Raw genomic sequence first — 12,603 nt, 5'->3', positions numbered from 1 at the left:
CCCCCGTCCTCCGCCAGATCCTCCTCGCTCCCTCTCGGCCTTATTGTTGTTCTTCAGCTGACTCGGGGCCCGAGAAGAAGGTGAAGCTTTTGGGGTTCACCACCCCTCACCCCCCTCCCCACCGACTCTCTGCTCTTGAGTGATTGTCTAAAAAAGAATTAAAAATGGCCGAGAATGTGGTGGAGCCGGGCCCGCCTTCAGCCAAGCGGCCTAAACTCTCCTCACCGGCGCTCTCCGCGTCTGCCAGCGACGGCACAGGTCAGTCTCGGGGACCCAGAGGCCCTCCCCACCTCTCGGTGCCGCAGTTACTGCCCTTTTCTCCCCCTCATCTGCCTAAACCTCCTCCTCCCTTTGGCTGCTGTTAACTTGTGCCTGCCTCCGTCCTTTCTGCCTGTCTGCTTTCTCCCCTTTTCGCTCTGTTTGAACCTATTGGTGTTATATGGCATAGGGAAGGGTGTTGGGATGTTTCTACCCTTCTGGTTTTTTGGAAGTGATTGAAAGCAAAGCCGTTCAGTTCATTGTGCTTTTGATCAACTGCAGATAAGACTTAACAGTTTGTCATTTTCGTGTCTTTCACAATAGTAGTTATTACTGAGCTCATTGCTAAGCATATACCTTCAATGCCAGCTGCAGAAATATGAAATAGTGCTAAAGACGATGCTTTTGTACACTTTATTGTTGAATTACATGTGTACGTTCGGACACAGAAATGCGTGTTTTCTTACTTTATTTTGCTTATACAAGGGTTTTTTTTACAGCTCGTTTAGAAACGAGATTTATTATCTGCTGTCTTTCTTTTTTTCTTCTTACATACAGTCTGCTTATTTGATTTACTTTTTACAGCCCTTCTTACTCTTCCTTGCAGAAGGAAATACCTAAAAACTGCTTTTCTGATTCAAATAGACCATCGACTCTAGGAAAAAACAGCTAAAACCTAAATCCAGGTCCCAAGCTTGGGGCATAAGGTTTATCAGTACTCTTATCTTCTTAAAAGTGAAATGTTATTTCACCTCATTTGCATTAAGAGTCAGTATGGAGTGTAGTTCATCTTGCATCTCCCATTTCTTTGCTGCGAGACCAAAATGTCTGAAATTCCCCTGTAGACTTAAGGGCTGTGAAGATAAAGAGGCTTCTCTGCAGTCCTGCAAAGGTCTTCCATGATGCTGCGAAGGCAAGCTAGAGGTTGGAAGTCTTAGGTGTCCCAATCCCTAGCAAATATGAACTGGTCGTACTGGAGAGGGGAGGGAGTAACAAAGGGCTGTTCAGCTTTTTAATGCTTTTTGTGAAGCAGATGAGTATTTGGTGTCATTTTGCGACGAGAGTACTTGGTTACCTGTCCCACAGGAGTTTCTTTGAATTCACTTTAGATCTTCTTAGTCTATGGGATATGGAGAAGGCCTCCTCCTGCCAAAGTCTGATGAGTGGTGGCTTTTCTGAAGCCACCGGTGGTCTTCAATGCAGTTAACAGCTGGCAAGAAAAAGGAAGAGTTGTTTGCCTTTTTTTTTTTTTTTTTTTTTTAAATAAAGCTTCTTATTTGACAGTAAACAGAAGGCTTTAGTAGCTGGTTTTTGTTTGAGCAGTGGATGTGATTCTACTTGGAATCATCTTCAGAAATTTGATTTTTGCCTTCTCTATTCTTGGTGAATGACGTATTAGTTTTGAAAAGTTTGTGTGTAACTTTTAGACACATTAGATACAGGCAATGTTGTGTTGTAACTGGAGGACATGACTATGCTGAATATCAACAGGTCTCTGGTAAAAAAGAGCGTTGGAGAAGCTGCTTTTTAGTTAGAGCTAGTTGTGGGGGTTTTTGTGCTAGACTTGGAAACCAGTACTTAATTCAGTAGTAACCATTTTTAATTTGTCTTGACAGTGATTATCTTGCTCTGATTAGAGAGGTGAAATAAAAATGTATTTTGTGAGAGAAGTCCTGATGCTTGAAAAATATGAAAGTTAAAGGTGCATTTTGATTCAGATGAACGCATGTGTCCAAGTTAAGACATATGTGATCAAATAAGGTTTGGATAATTTGTGAATGTATTTCAGTTTAACAGGTGCAGATTTTCACAGAATACTTGGTCTATTTTAATTGATAGCTTATTGGGCAGCTTAATAAATGAGCTTTTTACGGTTACAGTGCAACACTAGGGATTGTGGGACAGTTTCAGTAGTGCACAAATGGGATAATTTTTTTGTAAAGTGATTGAGACTTTCATCACCTGATAGCTATGCAGAGGTTTATAGTGGTGCAAATACTTTATATATGCAGCATTAAAGCTATTAAAGATTCTTACTTTTCTGGATTTTTTTTGTTGATAACTTATTACCTGGGTTTGGGACAGTTACACTTTCTGTGTTTTTTAACATCATACCGTATCTGTTTCTCTAATCGAATAAAATCAAACCTTAACCAATAAGCATGTTTTGAGGGCAGTATTTCTTCATTTGCTGCTTGAGAAACTGCATTTTTTTAATGTCCAGCTTTTGTTGTTGGAAGCTGCTTTGAAGTTTACGTTTTTTGAGCTATCCGTTTCTTAAATTTGCTTTGAAATAATGCAAGCAACTTTGATTAAGTAAATTACATTTATAGAATCTGTTGTATTGTCCCCACTCCTTAGTTAATTATAGAAAATAAATAACATGGTGCTTATGTACTTACTCAAGCACTCTTTTTAAAACTGTTAGATTCACAGCATCATTAGAGAGAGGGAAGGAGAAAGGTAAGAAACTTGCACTGTTGATGAAACTTTTTCCAGCACACATGCATAATGGGTCTTTCAGTGTATTTCTTTTGCTGTTAACTTTTTGACTTATTTCTTAATCTGAAATACTGTTTTAGCTTGTTAGCTACCTAAAAACAGTGACTGACTATCTTATTCCCAAACTTGCAGATGTTAAGTGTGTTTATATGAAGACTAAGTTGAATCTCATTCACTTGTGTTTTCACTGTAGACCTGAATGATACTGATATTCTGGGCTTGGAATGTAGTAAACTAAAATGTTTAGTGATTTTCTTCTAAAAAAGAAGTCAGCAGGATTGTCCTACTATGCTTGATTTATAGGCAGCAGCCAAATATAGCTGCATTTCCCACTGTTGTTGCAGTGCTGCATCTCCTGTCGTAAAAGTCCTAAATGGTTCGCGTGTTCCCTGCTCAGAATTTGCTTTGCCGTAGAACATACTGTATTAGTGTAGTTTTGAGTTGCTTTATTAATGCCAATTCCTTCTTTAGGAAGTGAGAATAACATAGACTTACAGGGAAACTGCAATGTTTGTAGCACATTTTGTAATAACATTTTGAAGTAATTTAGAAAGTGTTGGTATTGTCAGTGTTGTGTAGTGTTTTAGAATTTTTGAAGGGACTCATATTTTTCTTAAATGTTGTGTAGTTCTAGAATAGCTTCAGCAGCAGGACTGTGTGGATTCCCCTAAACTGCCAGAGGTTTTTCTACAACTTTTTTTCTATTTAAATGTTAAATTTGTTGCAAAGAATGGTAAGTATACATGTATCTTGTCCAGACCTTAAGTTTTCTGAGGGTCATTACAACTCTACAGTGGGATCGCCTTTTGTGTACAGTATCCTTAGTACAGGATGTGAGTTTGTGACATTCGATGCTAGTGCAGCTCTTCTGTACTAGCGTGTTACGTTGACATAAGTAGTTTGCCAGTGTAGTTCATTTTCCTTACTTTTCCTTACAGCTAGAAACACTGTTTTGACGTGTTGAGCTGAGCCTAACAAGACTTCCTTAAACATTGTGTTAGCAAACTGGTGTACACCAGTATATTCCTGCCCCCCCACCCCTATAATAGAATAATTTGAGTGCATCCTGAAGAGTTATCTCCTTGAGTAAATGAGCGGAAGCCTTTCATAAAGGTACATTTTTAACTGGATACCTTAAACCAGTGATTTTTTTTTTTTTTTGCCTTTTTATTTGCAAACCCTTCATTTTTTCCTGCAGTAGTACAGGTGTACTGAAATGGTCATGTTCAGATTTCTATGTGGTATATTCAGGAAGAGAGAGTTCAGTTATGTTTTACAGGTCCTTGTCCCCCCGGGCTGTCTCCCCAGCTTAGAAATAACCTGTTTTCTGTGAACTAGGAAAGCTTTTCAGGCTCTGGGTTCAGAACTGCTGTGTTTCGTCAAGGAATAAAACTGGTGTATACTTTCTGCTGCAGCGTAGTTGTATGATACCATGTCTTCGGGTTGCTAGATCCGAAAATAGGATTGTAACTGCTTAGAGTTTCTGGCTTGCTGTGATGTGGGAAGTCAGTTTTCTACAATTAGTTGGCATGTGTGTTATATCAGAGATCAGTGCACATATTTGTGGTACGTGACTTAACATCCTTCAGTTTACTATATCCAAAAGTTGCGTTTTTCTGAGTAATAGCACATCTTCAATCTTCCTTTCAGTACCTATCTTTAAAAAGTTTGTATGTTCCTATTTTTAAGGAACTGCTTCTGACCTTTAAAACTTTACTCTCCCTTACATCAAAGGTCTACGACTTGTAACAATACTTCTCGCCTGGACTACTGCAATTTTGAGTGATAGTCATCTTTCGTTTGCTCCAAATGTACCAGGATGTTTCTTTCCTTGAAATGAGTCATATTAATCTTGTCTCACTGCCTTTTCCAGAGGCATATGCACGGTTTTCAATTCTGTTTTCAGATAGCTACATGTTTTTTCCTAGTGTTTGTGTATACTACTTTTAAAATGAAACACTTTTCACAAATCTGTTTTCTGGCTAATATTTAAGATCAAGTCATTAATTATGTTTAACTTACAGCCATCAGTTAAAAATATTTAGCCCTTCTTGTTGACAGTCACATTTTTTGGCTGTTTTTTTTTTTTTTTTTTCCCAAGTATTAGTTGTTATGAGGTGAGAGATGCCTTAAAATATGGTTTGATGTATGGCATATACTGTAAATAGAGTACTGCAGTGGTGGATGCTTGTGTGGCAAAATTAGCATCTTTGCTTTGTAGCTAAGTAGGTTCTTGAAGTAACTGCATTAGGAATAAACTTAAATTAAGAGAATTTAAGTCTGCAAGATTTTATTAAAAAAACGAAACCAATCATTCATATGGTGCTTAGTAACTTTTTAAAGAAAAATCTTGCAGACTTTTGAACCTTGTAGATTTCCAAACTGCTCTATCTCTGCTTTTTTTGCCCCTTTCACCAAGTGGATTGTGTGTCTGTCTCTGACAGACAAGTATGTGCTTTTTCTGAGCAGTGTTAGAAAGGTACCTATTTTTTTAAAAAAGAAATATCCATTACAATACAAGGACCGTAATATCATGGTCCTGGATCTGACACTTAGAAATAAAAAAAAAAAAACCAAAAAATTTTGAGACTAGAAAACCAGTTTACAGTTGTAATTTAAAAATACAAATTCACAAGTTTGATATGGCAAGGAAAACCTTTGTTGCTGAACTTGGGAATTTAAATCCTAGACGGAAGAAAAACCCTCCTAATTTTTGCATCTTGTCCCTCACAGTCCTGAAGCAGGGTTTGGATTTAGTCTAGAGCATCCCTAGTTCAGAGTATTGGTCAGTTGTGTATTAGCAGAAACCCAAAGTTTATTAGGGAAGGGTCTTGTGGACTCTAGGATTTAGTGCACGTTTTTAGGGGATGTGGGCTTCATAAGGTACTAGGGATAAATACTGAACTTTTCCTGTAAGAATTCTGGTTTCTTGTACCTTTGCAACTTGGAGAAAACGAATTAGTGGGTTTTAATTTTGCATGATTTAGTGTGTATTTGTTGCATCTTCTCTGCAGGCTGCTTGCTTTTCTCCGGCATGTCACCTCAGTGTCTTGCTTAGCTGCTGTAGCAGGAGCAGCCTTTCAGTGGTGGTTCCAACAATATAATGATACTACTTTAACCTTTCTCATCACCCGAACTAGTTCCCCCTCTGAGAGGGCTTGGCCAAAAGTCATTTAGATTTATTATTTGACAAATGGAGTAATTTTGCTGTGTAGATTTCACTGACAGATAAACAATGCACACCTGTCTCCAAGGATTTGGCTTTTCTGTCTTTACTTAAACTGTAGCAGCAGGCTGAAGTAAAATACATCTGTCTCTGCATATGGTTGTGTGCACTGACAAAAAACTTCCTTGGTTACATTGAATCTGTAGAACTTCAAGTAGAACTTGAACTAGGGCGGTTCACAGAAATCCTCTCCCTGAGCAGTGACGTATCTAACAACACCACTTCGTTCTCTTCCTTAAAATGGATTGGCATATGAATGCATTTAAAGTTCTCTTAAAAACTTGACATGCTATGTTCTTCAAGCACAGATTTCTTCCAAGACTTTTTGAAGAAAATCAAAAAAAGGAGTGTTGAATTTTGATGAACTCAAATCATAGTAGCTGTGGTTCAGTTGACGATGTTAGGTGTGTTCACAGGAACAGCAAGGAGATGAAATCATAGTCCAAATTAGGATTTTCATTTAAAAAGTGCAAGTTAGGTACAGGACCTTCAAAAGCAGTGCAGGTTATTTTCTATTGTTGGTGGCTGTGAGATGGGGCAGAGAAAGATTTTGCTTTTTCCATGGAAGACCGTCATAACCATCAAAGCGTACAGAGTTTTGAACTGTATCTGCTTGCTTGCAGAATCATGATTTACTGTTTCTTGCTTTGTAGAACTCCCAAATACAAGTGAATAGATAATTTGTCTTACAACATACTCTTACTGTGTTAATGAGCTAAAATAGTTTAATTATCTTTTTTTTTTTTTTTAGACTTCTAATAAAAAATAAAACTCTGGCAAAATGCTGGCATGTGGCTTGCTCAGTACAAATTCTGCTGAAGTTAAACTGCCTTTTACATATTCCTGAATATAATTTCAGGCCCTCTGGGGAATTACTCGTTCAAGATAAAGGACTTTTATCTGCTGGCTTCTGTTTTTTGTTTACATGTTTTTTTGTTACATAAATTCAGCATTGCTTTTTAATTTTACTCAGGAGTAATGTTGAATGAACTCAAGTCAGTAATACTCAAAATTGACTTGACTTTCTGGTAATTGTATATGCAGATTGCATCATTCCAAAGTTGTTATCTTCACAATGAAATGACCTTTGCTCTTTTTCTTGAAACTGATTTGTAATCACTTCTAAAATGAAACTGATTCAGTGTGGGTTTTTGCACATACGGGTGTTCCCTTCCTATCTGCACATATCCATTTTTTTCCTTCCAATACAGCAGGCCAGCAAGGCATCTCTAACTTTCCAGACTTGTGTGCACAGCAGTCCACATTTTATCAGACTTGAAAGTGAAATGCCATTCTTGCTATTTAATGATACCACAGACCAACCATAGGTAACTTAAGGTGGTCTTATGGGAATTTCACTGCCATACCTGGGATAGTCTTGGGAAAAAGAGTACTAATTTAGAGGTTTTTCACTGAAGTTAAAGCTATCCCAATGAAATTTATGCAAATAGCCATATACTCACATGGAAATTATTAACTGTGTGACTTCAGCATTTTTGGAATTAAAATGTCAAAACTTCATCTTATTTGGGTCATCAGTGGTGGCAATACTAGTACCTTTGCGTTGTGTTGGGTAACAGTGTGAATAGGCAGGTACACAAACAATAGTATCTCTAAAATTCCCACTTAAGTGATGTTAAAACATTAAGTATGCCCTGTCTTGATTCTTGATCATATGGAGTCTTTTCCATATGGTTACACCACTTCTGTTTCCCTAGAATAGCTACAATTCCATATTCCAGAATTGTAAGCATTGAATTTTCACTGTGGTTTTCAGTGGTAAACACCTGCTATCATCTGTATCTCTAAATACTGTTTTTTGAAGAACTTTGAATATGATAATGAAAATTAAAACAGTTTGTTATAAATACAGTTTTCTTCTAAAGTTGCAAAAAAAACCCCATCAACCAGAGTCTACTAAAATTGGCATTTCTGTTGATATTAGTTTGGGACAAGTATGCCTTAAACTTGCAGATTATTGAGACTTTGCAAAATTGAGACAACTTCCTTACTGGTCTGTTTGACACCAGTGTTTGAATAGGAATTAGGATAGCTTAAAAAAAAAAAGGAGAGCACGACGTCCTAGTTTTAGGACTTAAGAGATGTTGAATGATAAGTTGTTGCTTCTTTAGAATGATTTTTGGTTTGTTTGTTTACACTTGTGAAATACTTACGCTTGTATCTGGTTTTCATGTGCATTCTGGATGCTAAATTGGACTTTGGCCAACAAATGTTTGGTTGTGTTTAAAAAAATCTGTGTCTGAAGTTGTGCTCTACCATGATGTGCTAACATGTTTCATGCCTTTGCATTTGTTGTCTTCCAGAGGTTTTGAGTATGTCCTTTTTAGAGGTGTTTTCTGCTTGTATTGTTTGCAGTCTTACTTGAAATTACCCAGTTTCTTGATGCAGTGAACAAATTCAGGTCTTTTCTGGATTAGCAGGGAAGGAGGGAGGCAGTGCTTCCCCAGCTTCTTGCGGGGAACAGAATTAATATCGAAGTCTAATGCTGAAGACTTTGTTACCCAAATAGCGTAATACAGTATACGAATTCTCAATTGCTGTTGCATAAGTGATAGTGAAGACCACTGCATCATGCTTCCACTTTGGAGGTAAATGATAATTAGGGTTATACAGGGGTCGATGTCCTAGGATTTTGGAAGTAGTAGTTGCAATGATGAATCTAGACCTTAATATTCTAGGCTGGTGTTGAATTTTTGCCCCTTTGTTTTGCATCAAATTAGTAGATTAAATTCAGTCTACATTTTAAGTTAGGAAAAATGGCTGGGCCGAGTTTGTTACCATTGGGTAATTGTGGCTTCATGGAGGATCTACATGGAAAGCCTTTTCCTTAATGGACTTTAATGGTAAGATTAAATCTGATCTCCAAAATGCTGTACGACAAAGCTCTCTCACACCCACCTGGTAGGAATCTTATAGTTTTTGCCTCTTTCTTAGACATGGCTTTTCCCCCCTGCCCTGATAAAACTGCCTGAACATGTCTAGCTTAATTTTCTGCCATTGTAGAGTCCTTGGAAATTCAAGACTGTCTTTATTAGCACTTTATTTCAAGTCTGTGCTTCACCTTTGCTTCTGCATTTTCACGGATACCTGAGAATCGCCTCGTGAGAATGTATCTACTTATCTTGTTCTGCCTTTTTTATTTTTATGGTTTGAGTTCTGGCTTTTTTTAAAGGGCATTTCAGACAATACATTTTAGGGCATGTAATGCTGGTGCTTGACTGCAGGCTTGAAAGGCTGCTTTCTCTGGAATATTGGTTGTATCCTCTAGGTGCTTTCTCTGTTAGAAATCTAGGCCCTGCTCGATTCCTGGATAGCTTTGATGTCGCCATGCAGGGAAGATCGTGGCCTCAGCAGCTTATTGTTATTCTTGATCTCAAAGCGCAGCAAAGGTATCATGTTTTCTGTGTAGTCCAACATCATCTGTGGCTCCTGTCAACCCTGTCACATGCATGCTTTGTGTTCAGTGTCCTGTATTAAGCCTTGTCCACTTGTTTCATTGTGAACCTAACGACTGTGATTTAATTTGATTCACTGATAGGTTTCTGGAGCCCAGAAACATTTGTGCAAAAAGGTGACTGTTCAGCAGCTTTCTAATTTGATATGTCTGTGTTCAGAACATAGTATAATAAATGGGATGCAGGGACAGGAACTGTAAAATCTCTTACCTCTGTAAGATCAGCAACGAGGTAAGCATTAGAGTAAGTTGTTTTACATGTCCGGCGTGCAGAGTTCTTCAGGCATCGCTGTTCACACATGATGCTGTTTCTTCAGCTATACCAACTCTTCTTTGAGACTGAATGGTTGAATGTCTTCAAGTCTGAGGGTACAGTACACATGAGAGTAGAACGTTCTTGCTATTTTGTAGCACGTGGGCAAGTTCTTAGAAGACTAGTGTTGTTCGCTGCAGCCTATTTGCTGGAACCAGATAATCTCCGTATCGATAGAAATGGCTGTTTTATTCTGAAAGGTGAATAGAGGTCTGTTGTCTTAATTCCGAAATGAGAAAATGATGGAATCATAACTGTAGGCTAGGAAGCATGCAAAAGAAGCATGTGCTAGTTGAACCCACATGTTGATTTCTTTGGATATATTTTCCTTGTGTCGTAAGCATTGTCAGAAATCTCTACCTTCCCTTGCACGCTTTGAGAGCGGTTATATCGCTGGTGCTGCCAGATGCTCTTGCTGGAAAACTAGCTTGAAATAAATACTTTAACTCATTTGTAAATTGATTGCTTGATAAGGCACCGATGTCTTACTGACTTCAGGAATTTGTTTGCATGCTCTGAATCTGTACTAGTTTAAAGTCCGTTCTTGTGTCAGGTGGGTTTCCAATCCAGGCCAGCAGTCTCCTTGCATCTTGCAGATCAGACGCTGTCAAAGGCAGACTTCTTAGAAGTAGGGTCCAAAACTAGGAAAATAATCCATAGTATGCAACACAAGTTAGCACACTGATTTTTGAAGTTGCTTTCTCACAGTTTAAGGTGCAGTTCATATTACTTAATCCAGTCTAACTGGACTGCCACTGAAAGAAGCGGACCTGCTCCATCTACTGTCTTTTCTGACCCACTTTCTCACTACAGATCTAATGTAGCCAGGGCAAGTCAGGCCAGTTTCTTGACTACAAAAAAAGACTGGCTGAAGTGTTCAGTAGTGGTACAGTTCCTAAAAGGAATCATTATATGCCTTTGCATGTTGAGACTTCCTCAGGTTAAGACTTTCTGATTAGCGACTGAGACGTTGTTTTGTGGAGGTACTTTCCTGTTCTTTCCTTTGAATCTTAGGTGGCAGTAGCAATCTATTCTGTATCTTCTTGTTACCTTTGGAAAGAAATACGCTAATAATACCATAAATAACATGGTGTGGAATCACTCTGTGCCACTCTATTGAGATTAAGATTTAGCTCTACCACTTACTGCTTGCATATTACTGGGTGGTTTTGAGCTCTTAGGCCAGATACTGTCTGTTCTGTTACATCCCAGTTTTTCTGTGTCTGATTATATCCTAAGATCTCTAGGGATTATGAATCAGGTAGACAAACCTTTGCTGGACTGATCTGCCTCCTTTGCCTTCCCACAAGCTTTATTTTGTTAGTAAGAAGTCTTCGTGTGTGTCCTTAATGAAACAGATTGCAAGGCTAGCAGTGGAGTCGGTGTACTGGGAAGTCAATCAGTTCTCTGGATATTTATCACCATTGTCTTAAGCTATGCCTTTGGCTCTTGTGTGAATGTATGTGCCATTATTTTCATGTAGTCTGAGCTGTCTGGCCCAGTCTTGTTGGGTTTTGGATTGGTCATAGGTAGAACTTTACAGTGGGCTTTAAGGTATGCATTATGTGTAAAAGACTGTGAAACGGGTTGCAACTGTTGCTAGATATACACAAAATATTACTGATCTTTAAATGGTCTTTTGAGACTGTGTTTCAGTCCAGTATCTGAAAACTTCTGCCTCACAGAAGTTGACTAAAAATGCAATTTTCATAGTTTAGCAGACAGCTGAAAGTTGTTTTTTTCTAGTTTTGTTGTTTATCTACTGGCTGAAGACGACTTTGAAGTTTTCTTTTTGGAAACGACTTACAAAAAGAGCAAACTCACACCAGAATATCACATTGTGGGTATTTACTACTTACAATTTTGGATTGTAGCTGATAGTATCCTTTTATGATGAATCTTCTGTTGTATATTCTCTAGGATTAAAAATCTTAACAAGTTAGTTCTATATAGAAAGAACAGTTTACATTTTTTGATGTAAAGAACTAATCTGATTTGGATTATTTCACAACCATTTAGGTTGGGTTTTTTTGTTGTTTTTTTTTTTTTTTTAATATAGCCGTTGATTTGTTGTGTTTTGAGATATTAATAAAAAGAGTTAAAAATACTTTGATATTTTTTTATGACATTTTTCTTCCTGTTCATGGGTGGCACAGAATGACCAGGCCAAGGAGCTCAGGTACTCCCATTGGATATGAGCGAGTAAGCCTTAAAGCTGGAGTTATCATCTCATTTATGAGAAGGGGGAATTTCAAAAAGAATGAGGTCTTCAGAGAAGCAGATTAATGTTTTCTTGTGAAGAAAGATGAGCAAATCTTTGTCTCTCAAAACAAGAATTATACTGCCCCTTTGAGGTGTTACATCTGAAAACTTCTAAATGGGTCTTTCTGAGAAAATACTCTGTGGTAAACAAGTTAGTTCTTCATATTTAGACACTTACTGATGACTTTGCAGCTGATTTTGTGAAAGACTCAATGTACAGTGAATGGTCTGACCTCAAGAAAGGTGAGGTGGAGATTTTTGTTTTGGGACTTGCCTTGTCCTGGAAGCTGTGTCTCTTGAAGAGCAAAAGTGTTTTCCCCAGCTACAGTCAGTCACAAAACCGGCCTTTGAGCTGTGTGGGCATCTTTGCCTCAGCAGCCGTTTCCTGGTTCGCAGATGGGAGGTTGCTCTGTGCTGCCATTATGGTTATGCTGTAGGTACAGGGTTTGTCCTGGCTCGTGTTCTTCCCAGACACTTTCATTTTCAGTTTTATTTGTCATTAAGGAGAATTGTGTTTTTTTTTTTTTTTTTTTTTGGAAAGCAGACTAACTTGGGGGTTTGGACTTT

General features: G+C 38.1%; 1 protein-coding gene across 1 annotated transcript in view; it reads left to right on the top strand.

Annotated features, from left to right (window-relative positions):
* Positions 1-164: 164 nt before the first annotated feature.
* Positions 165-12,603, top strand: part of EP300 (E1A binding protein p300) — a 62,726-nt gene continuing 50,287 nt past the window's right edge. Inside the window, 1 exon segment of the mRNA XM_009895250.1 lies at positions 165-258. Within this exon segment, the coding sequence (XP_009893552.1) occupies positions 165-258 (94 nt within the window).

The sequence above is a fragment of the Charadrius vociferus genome, unplaced genomic scaffold (genome assembly GCF_000708025.1).
Source record: "Charadrius vociferus isolate BGI_N301 unplaced genomic scaffold, ASM70802v2 scaffold251, whole genome shotgun sequence".
NCBI lineage: Eukaryota > Metazoa > Chordata > Aves > Charadriiformes > Charadriidae > Charadrius > Charadrius vociferus.
Note: the sequence above shows the minus strand (reverse complement) of the source record. Positions and strands in the feature narration are given on the sequence as shown.